Source organism: Salarias fasciatus, chromosome 7 (genome assembly GCF_902148845.1).
Source record: "Salarias fasciatus chromosome 7, fSalaFa1.1, whole genome shotgun sequence".
Lineage (NCBI taxonomy): Eukaryota > Metazoa > Chordata > Actinopteri > Blenniiformes > Blenniidae > Salarias > Salarias fasciatus.
The window spans coordinates 29,243,332-29,257,264 of record NC_043751.1 but is presented as its reverse complement, the minus strand read 5'-3'; the positions used below and the strand labels follow the sequence as shown (position 1 = coordinate 29,257,264).

General features: G+C 42.9%; 1 protein-coding gene across 1 annotated transcript in view; it reads left to right on the top strand.

The window, feature by feature from the left end:
• cdh13 (cadherin 13, H-cadherin (heart)) overlaps positions 1 to 13,933 on the top strand; it is a 378,606-nt gene that overhangs the window by 194,551 nt on the left and 170,122 nt on the right. Inside the window, exon 7 of the mRNA XM_030095419.1 lies at positions 7,396 to 7,540. Within this exon, the coding sequence (XP_029951279.1) occupies positions 7,396 to 7,540 (145 nt within the window). The remainder of the gene's footprint in view (positions 1 to 7,395; positions 7,541 to 13,933) is intronic.

The following is a 13,933-nucleotide window of genomic DNA, read 5'->3' as shown; positions in this document are numbered from 1 at the left end:
GGAAAGTGCTGTAGAAATTCTGAACGACAGGCTTTTCTTAACAACGGTACTGACTGAGATTGTAATTCTGCCAATGCATTAAAAATACCTTTTAATCTTATTTACTATACTTCATCATGCCTGTTTAAACTCCAACTCTGGCTTTGCAGACTTTCAGTCACTGTTGGACTGGTGGGGTCTGCTGGTTGGTCTGCTGATACCTGAGCTTCAGCTTCACTTTCCCCTGTTTGTGGATTCTCTGGAGAGACTTGACCAATTACTGTTATTGTGTTGGAGCTGCACGCTAATGTGTTCCAGCGAGGTTGGGAAGCTCTTCCAGCGGCAGACGGTCTGAGCTGTGCTTCGGCGGGAGCAGGGCTCCTCTGGGTGGAGCGCTGCCTGTTGATAAAGGCCGAACCACATGAGTCTCTGGGAGGTGCTGAGTGCTATTCACCTTGAAGGTACTGCAGAGCAGTTTCACCGGGATCTTAAGAAAGCAGCAGGCAGGCAAAGCCCCTTTGAATTCACCTTCCCAGCAAAGGGGGGGCTACTTGAATGGCTCAGGAGGAGATGAATTTGGAGTGAATGTGAAATGAGGTGATGGCAGTGGAAGGCTACGGAGACGCTCCATATGCATGACGGGACTTCTTTCACCACTTTCCCTTTCACTCCATCTATTCTTGTCTGTGTTTAAGGCTGTGATAAAATTGCCCTGGCTCAGCCACCTCTCCCTCTGCTTCTGCCACAATAAGCCAAGTGGCCAATTGAGTGGCGCTCCAGCTCCTACTTCTGCCTATACCCCCCCTCTGTTATCTGCCCGGCGTCTCATCGAGCACAGGTGCCTTTTAAGAGGAGGTAATCTTGTAGCCTGACAAGGAGTGAGCGCAGAAGTGGATAGGAGAGCAATATTTAGTGTTAGTGAAAATTTAAGCAAGCTGGGTACTTTCAAAATGAAGTGGAGGTACGAGTATGCTTTTGTTTGTGTGTGAACTAAGCGATTACGCCTTCCTTTATCCCTCATTTCGTTTTATGATGAAGCTCTGAATCCGTTCCTCACTGAAGAGGATTGAACCACAGTCGGTTTATTAAAAAAAAAGCTATTCTGTTTCTATTTCCCCCCGCGAGGACATGGTCTGCATGTCCTTGGATTACTATTACAACAACACATTCTCACAACCTGTCTCACAACGGTCTAATCACAGCTGACGTTCCCTGCTAGTGGCTGAACAGTCCAGCGCTCGGTGAATTCTGCTTCCCAATGAGAGGAAGAGCTGACATCCAAGGATCAGGAAGCAGCGGCGCTATGAAGTTCCTGGCCGCCACAAGCCAGTTTTCCCCGCGGTAACTTTACTGGTACTTCCTGCCGACTGGTGCCACAGAGGCAGATTGTACCTGTCATTTAGGACTCGCTCGTTTTCTGAAATGGCACGTCGTAGTTGTGAAAGATTCCTGATATCATCCTGTGAGTATCTCCTGACGCCATGCGTCAGCAGCAAGTAGCCGAGAGAGCACGAGCCAAGTCAGTGGTTTGGAGAGTCTTTAATATTCACGAGAATGGCAAAAGTAAGACAGACTGCAGATTATGTCCTGCATCCCTAAGGATAATGGCTTCAGGGTAATTAGTGTGTGAGGAGGAGAAGGGAAATGGGCAGGGGACGGCTGGCTTGGTCTTTAATCTCCAAAACATGTTGCTTCAGATGCTGGAGTGACCACAGAATCCCTGGTTATGGAGAGGCGGGATCAGAGCCCAAATGTCCCTTTTTATCAAGCTATTTTACTTCTAAATGAAGTTGTTGTCCCTTCTTGCTGGCACACATGCAAATGCTCAACATATATCACTGGGTTTTGTAATAGAGGCAAAATAGAGCTCTCATTTGGCTGAGAGGCGAGTGGCGTGAGGAACTGAACGCCTCCAGTCTGACTTACAGTCTGCGACACAATGATCGGCTGCTCTGTAGAAATGGAAAAGCTGATTCTCCCTGCACATTGATCGCTGAAAAAAATATCTTTGAGTTTATTAAGTATTAAATATAATCTGAGTTATATGTAATAAAAATTTATATTTTACATATTTTGTGTGATTTCGTTCATCATTTCCACTAATATTCGACAGTTCCCTTGAGGTGGCTTCTGATTGATAGCAGCATGTTTAATATATGCAGTATAACTTACACATCCGATACCCCGGAAGCTCTGCAGGTCTCAAAAGACCTCCCTACACATTCTCCACATGTTAATAGACAGATCTGAAATATACTGAATATCACGCATTGTCTTTCAACCTTCTTATGTCTGCTGGGCACAAAGAAACAGATCTGCAGGATTCCTTTACCGGCTTTCGTAACTCTGAGATCACTGGTGGGAGAAGAGGAGGGGAAAGGTGAAGATTTGTGCACACGTACCAGCAACGTGGGCTGAAGAGAACAGTTAGATGAGAACCAGCGTCTCGGCAGCAGGGCTGAAATGAGCACGTAGAGAGACTGTGGTGCTTTTTACTGGATTGAGTTTGATGAATATTGCCATTGTTACAAGTATAGCCGGCTCTCTGTTCCACACAAATCCTGTGGGATAAAAAAAAAAAAAGTGCTCTGAAGAGGATTATGTTTTTGAGACAATGCATTGAAAATATCCATGATAGCCTTTTAGCACCATTTACATAAGGTTAAAGCAGTATTTTGGTTTTCTGTCCGTTTTAGATTCTTCTTTATGAGCTTACTGAGCTGCACTAAGACTTCTTTTTTACTGAATATGGAATTCTAACCTGTTTTTTAGAACATGCACTCCGGCGCCATGTCCATGATGCACAATCTTTAAAAAGTGTCATTATGAATCCAAAATCTTGAAAGATGTTGTCACATAAGTCATTGCTCAGTAAGTAATTCTAATTTTAATTTCAGGGAAACAATTTTGATAGTCCAACACCCGTATCTTTTCTCTAAACTCAAAGCGCCATCGTCCTCCTGCGAGGGTCTGCATGGACAAATGAGTCTGCACATCAGTATCAATGCATCTCTTATATTCAGCATGAAAAAGGCACAGCCATGTGTCCAAAGGAGAAATTAAAGTTGCTTTGTATATCAATTCCTCACTATTGTTGTCAGAAAAAGCCAAGTTCGCTCACCTTGGAAAATAGAATAAAAAAATGTAGTATTTTGTTTTTGGAAATTAGTTATTAACTTCCTGATGGATCTCAGGACAAGTTGGTTCAAACCACACGATTTCACAAATGGTCAATTAGCCATGAGGAACAGTTTAAACTGCACAGCATTTTGCACCATCTGCCAAAGGCATTCAGCTCACTGAAGAAATAAACATCATGTCATATCCACAGAACAAGGCCAGCATCAGTGGTGTTGCTGTTTATCATGAGGACGAAGTCGTATCGCTGTGTTTTATGCCTTAGCGTCGAGAACTTGTCAGACTATTAAAAGTAAAAGGAACAAAATACACGTTTATCTAATAAAATGAAGTTAAAATCTACCTTCCTGCCCCAGGTGTTATGTAATGTTGCAGAGTTTCTTATGTGACCAAAGCAAGTGAAATTAATCATCAGCTCACATCTTGCCATGTTTCAAAAATCTCGCTTCTCTTCCCCTGTGCGGCAACAATATGTGTTTGATTATACATTCTGTCCTTGTGCAGAGCACTTTACCGCTGCGTTGTTGGCGTGATCCTCCATTCAAATGATCCGACACAGGACACCTCACAGCTAATGTTCTCATTACCACTCAGACACGCTGAGAAGAAAGGCTTGACTTGTGCAAATGTGTTATTGTGCGTGTGGCAGTTTGCGTGGGCGTCTAAATGACGGCGCGGAGTCGTACATACATGCTCGTTTGCAAAGCCCGGCGTATCTTTCATGGAGCTACGATTCCAAAATTTGCACTTCGGCTCTGTTGTGTGCCTTTGTGTGTGTGTTTGTGCGTGCGCAAGTGTGTGTGTGTGAACTTCTCCATAAGCTGTTCAGCGGAGGGGATGAAAATGTGTGTGGGGCTGAGAACGTCGTTAGTTGAGAGTCAGCAGTTCTGCTGTACTGAAAGAGGGGAAATGGCCCCTTTCATGGGAAGCCTCCGTTGGTATATTCTTCAGGCACAGTGAGAGGAGGAGCATGAGATGATGTATGAAACCATTAGGCTCCTAACACCTAAAACACTTAGTTCTGCTGCATGTGTGCCATTACCACCATTAAAATTTGTGCTCCAGGCAGCGTGGCGATGGAGAGAGAGGAGGACAAAGGAAGATGGAGTCACAGGAGTGAGATGTACAGAGAGTAGAGGGATGGCCCGGTGATAGCAAGGTTACGTGATGCCATGCATTACAGATAGGAGGAAGAAAGAGTGGTAATGCGATGCTATCGATGGAGGGGAGCTCTCCCTCTCTCTCTCTCTCTATCTCCCTCTCTCTCTCTCTGATGAATCCCCGATGCCCCGCATCAGCGCTAATAAAGGAAGTTAAGTGATCTCTTTAGCGAGAGATTACGAGTCAAATGAAATCATCACATATGGAGTCTTTATAGGATGAGAATGACCTCGTGAGTATCGTCTCATTTGCAAATAGGATTTATAAAAGCTACATGCTCTGATTGATTACAACATGTAATCACTGCTCAGTCACAAGCACTTGGAGGGCAGTTTTGGATGCTGCCAACTGGTTTGCCCGGCCTGGATACTGTATTACATTCAAAGCTGCAGTGTTCAGTTGAGCTTTTACATTTTTTGAGCCACCTTTTTACTTGAGTTTAAAGGCTGAAGAAATGATCGCAAAAAACAACAATTGCAGCCAAGTTCTCAAGAAATCAATACTATGAATATTCGGTCAGACACAGAGGCATGGTGGACAGAAGAGACCGCCGCTGAGAAAACCCCTTCCACGTGGAGTTTGCATGTTCTCTCTGTAAATGCATGGATTTTCTCGGGGTTCCTCTAACAGCCGTAGAACATGCCTTTGAGGTGAATTGGTGACCTGTATGTGGGTGTGAAGGCCTGGCTCTCTGTTCTTTGCGTTGTGATAGACTTGTGATCTGTCCAGGATGTAACCTGTCGTCTCGTCACAGCCTTGAACTGGATAAAGTCATAAAGAGGATGGATGGATGGGTTCAGCAGTGTTGACTGCACAATCAGAGGCCAAAACTGCTATGAGTTACTGCAGTGCAACAATAATTGAAGAGCTGTTCTGTTAAAGGTTCTCGGTGTGACAGTAGATGGAGAATGTGGACGTGATACAACACACGATTGTTTTGGTTGCACTGATTATTAGCTGCTTTTCCATTTCCCCCTAGAAATACCCCAAACAAAAATACTCTAATGGAAACACCTACATTTGGAAAACCTCCTAAAAGTTTTTACTCTCTCATGAGGTGGTTTTTCAGGCAAATTGCAATCATACTTTGGCAAAATTTGGAAAGAATCCCTTTATTTTGCAAATAAAATGGAAGTGCAGTTATTTTCATTTTAATTTTAATGTCTGTTTTTGGTTAGTAGACGTGCCTTGTGGCAGCAGTCGGCTTTCTGACAGTGGTTTGGTGCAGAAGTAGCCTAGAGCTGTGGTGCTCATCCTGGGGGGCTCGACATTTCTGGGGAGATGCCAAAAACACATGGGGGGTTTAAAGGCCCTTTTGTTTTATCAAGGAAAGCCTGCATTTAATTAATTGATATCAAAAAAACAACTAATTTAGAACATTTACCCTCAAAGTATATAATTTATTGAAAAATGTATGAAAGAAATGTAAATCTAACCTAAAAACAAAATTGTGTCTGAGCTCACAATGTAGGAGAAAAACTGTCAGAGCATCAAGCTTAAGAGAAAAGACTATTCTGAAAGTCAAAAGGAAAATGGCGTCATAGAAACAATGGACACAATGAGAGCTGAATGCATCTTTTGCAGCGAAAAAGTGGCACCTGTCCAACAAACAGCCGGTGTGTGGAACCCAGAGAGTTTATCCTCGGAGAGAGAACTCATCCTCACAGAAACTGTATTTCACACACAGTGAGTCGTGAGCCTCTGTCAACCCTTCGGACCGGCCGTGGTGGGCGGCCGGGTCGCCGAGGTTCACCGTGGTAAAAATCTGGGCCCTCCAGAAAAAAGTTTCAGAACCATGGTTTGCAAGTTGGAATCCCAGTGCTGTTGCAGGTTACCGCGGTGGTTCTTGATCCCCGGCTGTCTGCTTGGAGGACGGGCTGCATGCGAATCGCTCTTACTCTATGGTTAAAAAAAAAAAACACAAAATTTAAACCATGTTTAAGGATATTTTCACGCCTGCCCAACTGTTCACTGTTTATTGATTGAATGCTGCCAGTTTGATTGAACTCAGGCAGCTAAGCACACCTTGAGCAAAGTGAAAATTATTTTAATCTTCTGCATGAAGTCAAGATGTAGCTTTTTAGCTAAAAGTTTTCACATTATGTCAGTTATCCAGCAACAGTGAAAACTTTCTTCCAGTTGAAAGAAAAATGAAAACTTGAAAAATGAGTCTGATTTTTTTTTTTTTTTTTTTTACTTTGCTTGAACATGAACAAGAACAATACAAACACAGATCTGTTGGACGTCAACAGTTTGAAGCACCAAATGCGTGGAGAAATTTATGGCAAATGCTTTGAAAAGCTCATGCTTATTGTTGCCTCTGTGGTTGTATTTTCTGTTGTCCAATCTGCCGTCGTTCAGTCGGAACATTTCGGGTTCTGTGGAAGAATTCATTGAGCAAGCTTATCGTGGCGTGTTTGAGTTGAGTGAGCGTCACGGAGTTCACTCAGCTTACTGCTGATACAGCAGGAGCACGGTGGGCAACAACACATTTCACGGAAAGAGGCTGGCTGACTAAACAGGACAGCGTTGCTTCATTGTGGATTAATAGGGGCTTGGTGTGGAAGGATATTGTGCTCACGGTAACTGTGCGTTGGCACGGTCCCCCAGGTGAACCGGGGGAATGACGGGAAATACTGCAGACTCAGGAAAAGTGGATGCATTAATAAGCGATGCTGGCAGTTTGAAGATCCCTCAGTAGAGGAGAAGATGATGAGCAGGAAGCAGAAAGATCAGAGCAAAGCGAAGACAATGGGACCGTATCGCAGATCTTATATGATAGTTGAACCGAGGTCCCGTGTAAACGACAATATTTTCAAGCTGAATCACAAAATTTAAGTTGTGTTTTTAGTGTCCGTTTACACGAAAATGGTACTGGGAGCCACTGAAAATGATGAGTGAGTCGATGGACAACAAGAACAATGTTTATCTCCAGAGTGTCTGGACTCCAGGTCCCTGTTCTCCTGGGACTTGATAGTTTGAGTTTGACAGTCACCTCTAACAGCAATCCAATGTGGTCGTCTGAACCAGCTTTCAGTTTGTGGATAGTTTGGTACGTAAACCAAGAACATATGATCAGCTGTGGGAAATAAACTCCTGTCTTTTCTATCCTCACAGCTGGAAGTATCGACCACAGACTTCACTGGGAACATCGTGGAGGGGCCGGCCATACTTGTCGTCACCGTCATCGACCAAAACGACAACCGGCCCATCTTCAAAGAGACGCGTTACACAGGAGAAGTGCTGGAGGGGTCGCCTACAGGTAGGCTTCACATTGATATCGAAGAGCTTCATGCCGGAGAGGCTCGGGCTCCTGTTCACTAAAGGCGGAAAAAAACATGACATTTAATATGACGCCTCCAAAGGAGACGTCCTCACATCTGAAGAGAAGTGACGGTTTGTTGACGACACTGAGCTGTGCTGCCAGTCTTCATTAGTTGGAATGTTGAAATGTAAACTCACCAGCATCTACAGTATAATGACAATGTTTTTTTTTTCATTCAATCATATAGAACTCACTGAATCCTTGAAAATCTGTATTTGACAGGGAAGATATTCAAAAAAATTTAAATAAAAAGACAAAGATACACACAACCGAACAGAATGGTGAAGCTAAAAATACTGTATATTTAATTTAAATGTCAAATTGCTAATTTAATAGACTTCACTATGGAAATGTTCATCATTGCCACAAACTACTGAAACTTTTCTTCTCTGAATAGTTTTATGAAAGTTACTTAAATTCAGCGCGTCAACACAGTTACTGGTCGACACCTTGGATAAATGGAGGAGGTACCTCTAAAAAAGATACTTCCACGATGTTCTCTGTGATTCAGGATAGCCCAGGACGTGCACGTTATTGTACTGCTGCTGGAGGTCAAATGGTCACGTGCACATGCTGCATTGCTGTGGTCAGAAATACGTCATGAACTCTGAAGGCAAGATACCGTGGGCAACCACTGAAGCTTTGAGCTGCTTGGTTTTAATCTGTGTCTAAAGCACCGAGCTGATAGAAAGGTGGTGGAGGGGCGGCTACATGACTGACGCCTGGAATCATGTAGACTTTCTAGCTGTAGAATTGTCGAAGAATGTATTGAGTGTTTCTCAAGGAGGTCTCATTTATTTTTAGTCAGTGTTTTGGACAGACCTAAGTTCATACTCCAAATATTTCACACACTCATGAACCTCCTCTGTCCTCTGAGCCTCTGTGATCTCACGGTAGAACTCTCTTCCTCTGACTTCGTGAAGTTTTTGAATTTTCGAGAACTTACATCTAGCAGTTAAGATGAGGAGAATATCACATGTCAAATGGTTATTGTTCGGTTTGTGTGAGTTTCAAAACTGGAGGTTTTCGGTGACGATGTCTGAATGTGTCTTGTAGCAGGTTGAAATAAACTTCGCCATATCTCTGCAGAACGAGTCAAGCAACAGGAGCAAGACAAAACATCATTTCTCTGCTGCTGCAGCATTGCGATAGAGTTCCAGAAAGTAAAGAGATCTCGGAAAGATGTTTCATAAATCAAAAACAAATAGGTGATTTAAAAAAAAAAAAAGGGAGAACAAAAAGGCCTAAGTATTTGTGTTGTAATTTGTGTGAGTGAATATTCCATCTTGAGAGTCTCATCTGAGTCCAGTGCAGATTTAACAGCATCAATTAGCACTTTAATTCTGATTCCCCGTAGTAACACCGGGGTAATTTCAGCATTCAGGAAGACGTCTTAGGCAAGCTTAGAAATCCCAGCACACTTCTAGTATTGCTGTAATGCAATCCTGGGGGCGTTGTTAACTTGTAGGAAATTAATTTTAGGTGTTAAATGTGATTTCAAAACATACATTTACATATGAAGACGTCTGGGAACCGTACTCCCGTAACACACTCACAGACACAAGTTATGAAACATCCAGAGTGAAGCACCTCACCAGCAGCCGTTGGTGTGTGTTCAGTCAGAGCTTGATCACCACAGAATGGGCGACAGATACATGTTGGAGTCCGTCTCGCGTCAATAACTCGACTCCTGCCAGAACCTCTTCGCTGGAATTGGGACGAATTAGAGGAAGCGAAAATGCTGCGTTCGGTCCGGCTTGTTGTCTTCACACATTGTTACACTGCAGAAGAGATTAGATGAAGTCTGTTAAGTTCTGTTTTCCTCCCTGAAATGTCATCTGCATTAATGCCGTGTAACAGCGGCCGTTACTTTCTGAAGTGCGAGGCCGTGAACTCTGCACCGCTCTCTTTCTCCGCCGCGCTCCTCTCATGGTCAAGTGTTTCTTGACACTCTCCAAGATCAATTTGTCACTTTGTGACAGAAGCTCCCTTTTCCCTTCTCCCAGCTGTTGTCACTGTTGTAACTGTTCTTGTTTTAGTGCGACAGTTGTGACCCCGCTGTGCCGGAATATAAATAAGCTCAACCGAATCAACGGCATTTCTATTTCTGGAGAGCTCTCGTTCGCTCGCCGCCCGCCACCTTCCAGCAAGCTGATTGCATGTGCATGTTTGTGTGTTTCTGAGAGAGAGTAAGTCACTGAAATGGGTCTTTAAAGATGTGAAAATAAGGTGTAATAATTATTCTGTTATGTCGGTGCACACAGCTGTGGCGAGAATAATTGTCATCCATGATGCAGCGGCTATATGACGCTCCGGTGTGAACTGTGGAGGTGGTCTTCCACTGTTTTGTGAAATAAACGGCCTTCTTTAATGTCTTTTGGCAGACATGCATGTACTTGAACTCATGATATTGCCGTTACTTTCCTACTTCTTGCCACATCTGTGGGGAGACGTTCTTCCTCGTCATCCGGTGTTTTCTGCTGTCACAGTTGCGCCACATGGTGCTGATGATGAAATTACCCAAAATCAGTGGCTGCGCCCGACGCTGCGCTCTGCCTTTTCACTTATATCGTACTCTTTTTAAAAGTCAACCTGCCATTTCTCTTCAGGGCAGACATGTATGTAACGGTTCTTTGAACTGACGCACAACGTGCCGTCATCGGATCAGAATAACGGGGTGAAATAATCACATGTCGGCTGTGGACTCCATGATGCTTCTCACTTTGTTCTCACATCATTAATACAAAAAGCCGGCAGACAAAACCTTAATCACCAGCAGTGCTTCACTGATAAGACGGATCAGTCAACAGGCGGAGGGAAGACGCAGTCTAAAACACACGCACACACACACACACACACACACACACACACACAGGTTTTTATCACTTCACGTTGACTTCCATTCATTTCCTGCGGACTTAATCAGAGCTTAAACATAAATTTTACGAACATGAGCTTGGTGTGAATTTAAAATCTTCTCTCCTTCTTTTTTTTCCTCCTACATTGTGAGTTTGAACGGCAGATCTGTGTATTAATGCGGGGGGAAGGCAGCCACGTACAAACACGCCCACATAACCAGACAGTGCCGGTTGTTGCTATGGTTAGAGGTGGGCGGTATCCGTGTTATAAACCGTATGTGATATAAATTTGGCCCACGGTAGGGATTTTGGTCATACCGCCCAACCGCGATAGCACATTACGTCCTCTGGGTGGCAGTAATGCAACTTTTTAGATGCCTGGTTCTCTGAAGAAGAAGTACACAACAACAGTGCTGGCTGCTTCAGGAGGCATGCAACGCCGTTCATTAACCTGTTAGTATCCTCCTAAACCTCCTTCATTACCTGTGAAACACCTTGAAACCCTCTGCGTCAGTGAACAACCTGAGCCGTGCAGCTCCTGCTGCCTTCAGGCACACTTCGTAAAAGTAGCCTGCTGATAGACACTACCGGTGCCTCAGTCAGCTGTTAGCTTATAGCTGTTAGCCACTGACGAACGAGGATCAGTCAAAAAAATTGGCACGACACCAAATCAAGTTGCTGACTCCTGATCGATAATCTGGACTTGGTTTGGATTCAAAGTAACTTGACGTCTGTTATTTAATAGTTTAAAAACTACTTCCTGCATCCATGCTTTTACCATGTGCTATGGTAACCATTAAAAGACTGTTATGCTGAAATGTATATATCACATTATACCGTGATATATACCTTCTACCGTGTAAGTTTCAAATTATACAGTGATTTAAATTTTAGGCCATATCGCTAGGGTTGCCAACTCCCAGAGATTGAAATAAGGAACACCTCTCGCGGGCAGCTGAAAGAAACTGGGTTTTTGAGGGGGTGAAAAACGCATATCTAACAGCATTTTGCCACAGTTATACCTATTACAGACTATAAAAACACAATAGGCTACTGCATTACACCTACAGTAGCAAGATTGCAATAACTCATGATCAGCTTGATCTGTTTGTATTTGAGGCCTACAGTGAGACAGTTATCATTCAAGTATCATCATCATCATGGACAGCAGCTCTCAGCCACTGCACCGGACGGTACAGGAGCTCAGCAGCGCCTTCAGAGGCCGACTGAGTCACCCTCAGTGCAGGAAGGAGCTACCACAGGTCTCTCATCCCCACCGCTGTCAGACTGTACAATTCTACTGTGTGGAATATGTGCAATAATCCTGGACATTATAATATCCTGCACCCCCCCTTTAAGAAATTCAGCAACACTTTATCATCCATTCACTCTGCTAAAACATATTGTACATATTATATCATACTGTATAGTTATATATTGCATCATATATTGCATATTGTATTGTATATATTGTATATATTATATATTTCCTGTTATATTTTTAAGATTCAGGTTGTACATACAGTTAGATCTTCATTGTCTTTAGCTTCTGTCATCAATCCTACTATGATTTGCACTATAACTTGTTAATTATTGCACCATTCATTACTTTTGCACCCTGCTGTGGGTTCAATGAGCCTATACACCTGTACATTTCTCCACTGTGAGATTAATGAAGTCTTCTATTCTTATTCTATTCTATATTTATTGCTAAATGTGCAAAATAACATCAAACAGCTGCTGTCTCTTCTGGATTTTAACATGTTCTTTTTTTTATTTTCAACTAAAAAAGTGCAAAATCAAAACTGAAAAACCTTCTGATCAAAAAAACCAACAAGGTTCCGTTTCTAAACTGAAAACACACCACAGTCTGCATCAGCAGACATACATCAATGAACTAAACATGATATATCCGATATGGAAACGGCACAAACTTACATGTCTATGGAAGCCATGCTGCGCACTGCTTTAATGTTTTCATTTACTTCTTCCCATGCGCTCTGTGACGAAACTGAGTATTGGCCAATGAGCTGCCGTAGCCTCCAAGGAACGGTCTTTTTTTGACCAATGAGATGTGTTGTCAAGCCATCTCTGTCAGCTCATTGGCCACAGAACGTCAGAGAGCCGGTGAACAATTTACCGTAAGTTTTCATAAAAAAGCGCATGTTCCATTGCTCACGTTTTGACTCTCACAAAAATACGGAACAAAGTGCGTTCCTTTTCAGCTCAATACGGAACGCACACTTTTACATCCAAATACGGAACGATTCCATTTTTCAAGGAACGGTTGGCAACTCTACATATCGCCCACCCCTAGCTATGGTCGATGACGGTCGATGACGGCCGCCCTTCAATGGTGTTTCCAGGAAAGTGTGTGATTAATACTGAGAGCTGTGTGGATGAAAAGACAGGGCTTTATTTTCCACAGCTGTAACTATGTTCTTAATTTAGCTTTAATCTCCACATAATTGAAGGCTGGTTCATGTATTATTGTTGAAACGACATTTTTCTAAAGTGATTGATGACTTTGGCTGTAAGCATAATTTCCTTCTACATTGTTACTTGTGATGAATGAACAGTATTAATCAGCTAATTGAGGCCCCATTTACACAAGGTTTCAAGTGAAAACGCATCGTTTTTGTGGTTTGTGTGTAGAAAGGAGCAGATACCTGCTGTTGCAGCTGATCTGCCAACAGGACGAGCTGCGGATTTAGTTTGAGGGACGAGTAAAATAACTCTGTCATTGAAGCTCATTTGTGCTAATCAGTATGGGCTGCTGGATATATGTGCCAGATTTTGCAAAAAACAGTATGATGAGTGTAATTCACAGCTTTGAACAAACTTTATTTTGCATCTCTGATCCTTACACAGAAATGCTGCTATTGTCGTCTCACAATCTTCTCCAATTCTCGTCTGATCCTCTGATTTTTCTCTAACATATTTGACTTTGCGACATATGAAACTTTTTTTTAACTTATTTTTAACCAGGAAAGACAAATTAAAAATTATTTTCTGCAATGATTAACAATTCAATATGTCAGATAGCTTCCTCCACCAACACGTCGAACTTCATTTTGTGATTCCATGATCAGAACAAACTGCAGTGGTTCCTCTTCCCATCCAGTCAGTCCATGGAGAAACACACACAGTGCACACAAAGCCCTCATTTCAATACTCCTGTTTGCGAATGATATTACTTTCTGGTGGTCACCTGCAAAAGGCACCCATAACAAACGTGTGTTCGTGCAATGTGGTATGCTTTTCAGAGGATTTTAATAAATCAGGCCCATGGTATTATTGACTCGCATTTATTTTACTGCAGACTTTACGGGAAAGTCAGCGATATTGGCTGCTTGTGTTCCCATACCCTCAGTTTAACACACATCCTCACCTCAAACTGCGACGCTTTTCCTGAATGGGCTTTAATTTCCATCCCCTGAACGGCAGCAAAATCCCCGTATTGTGAGTGTGT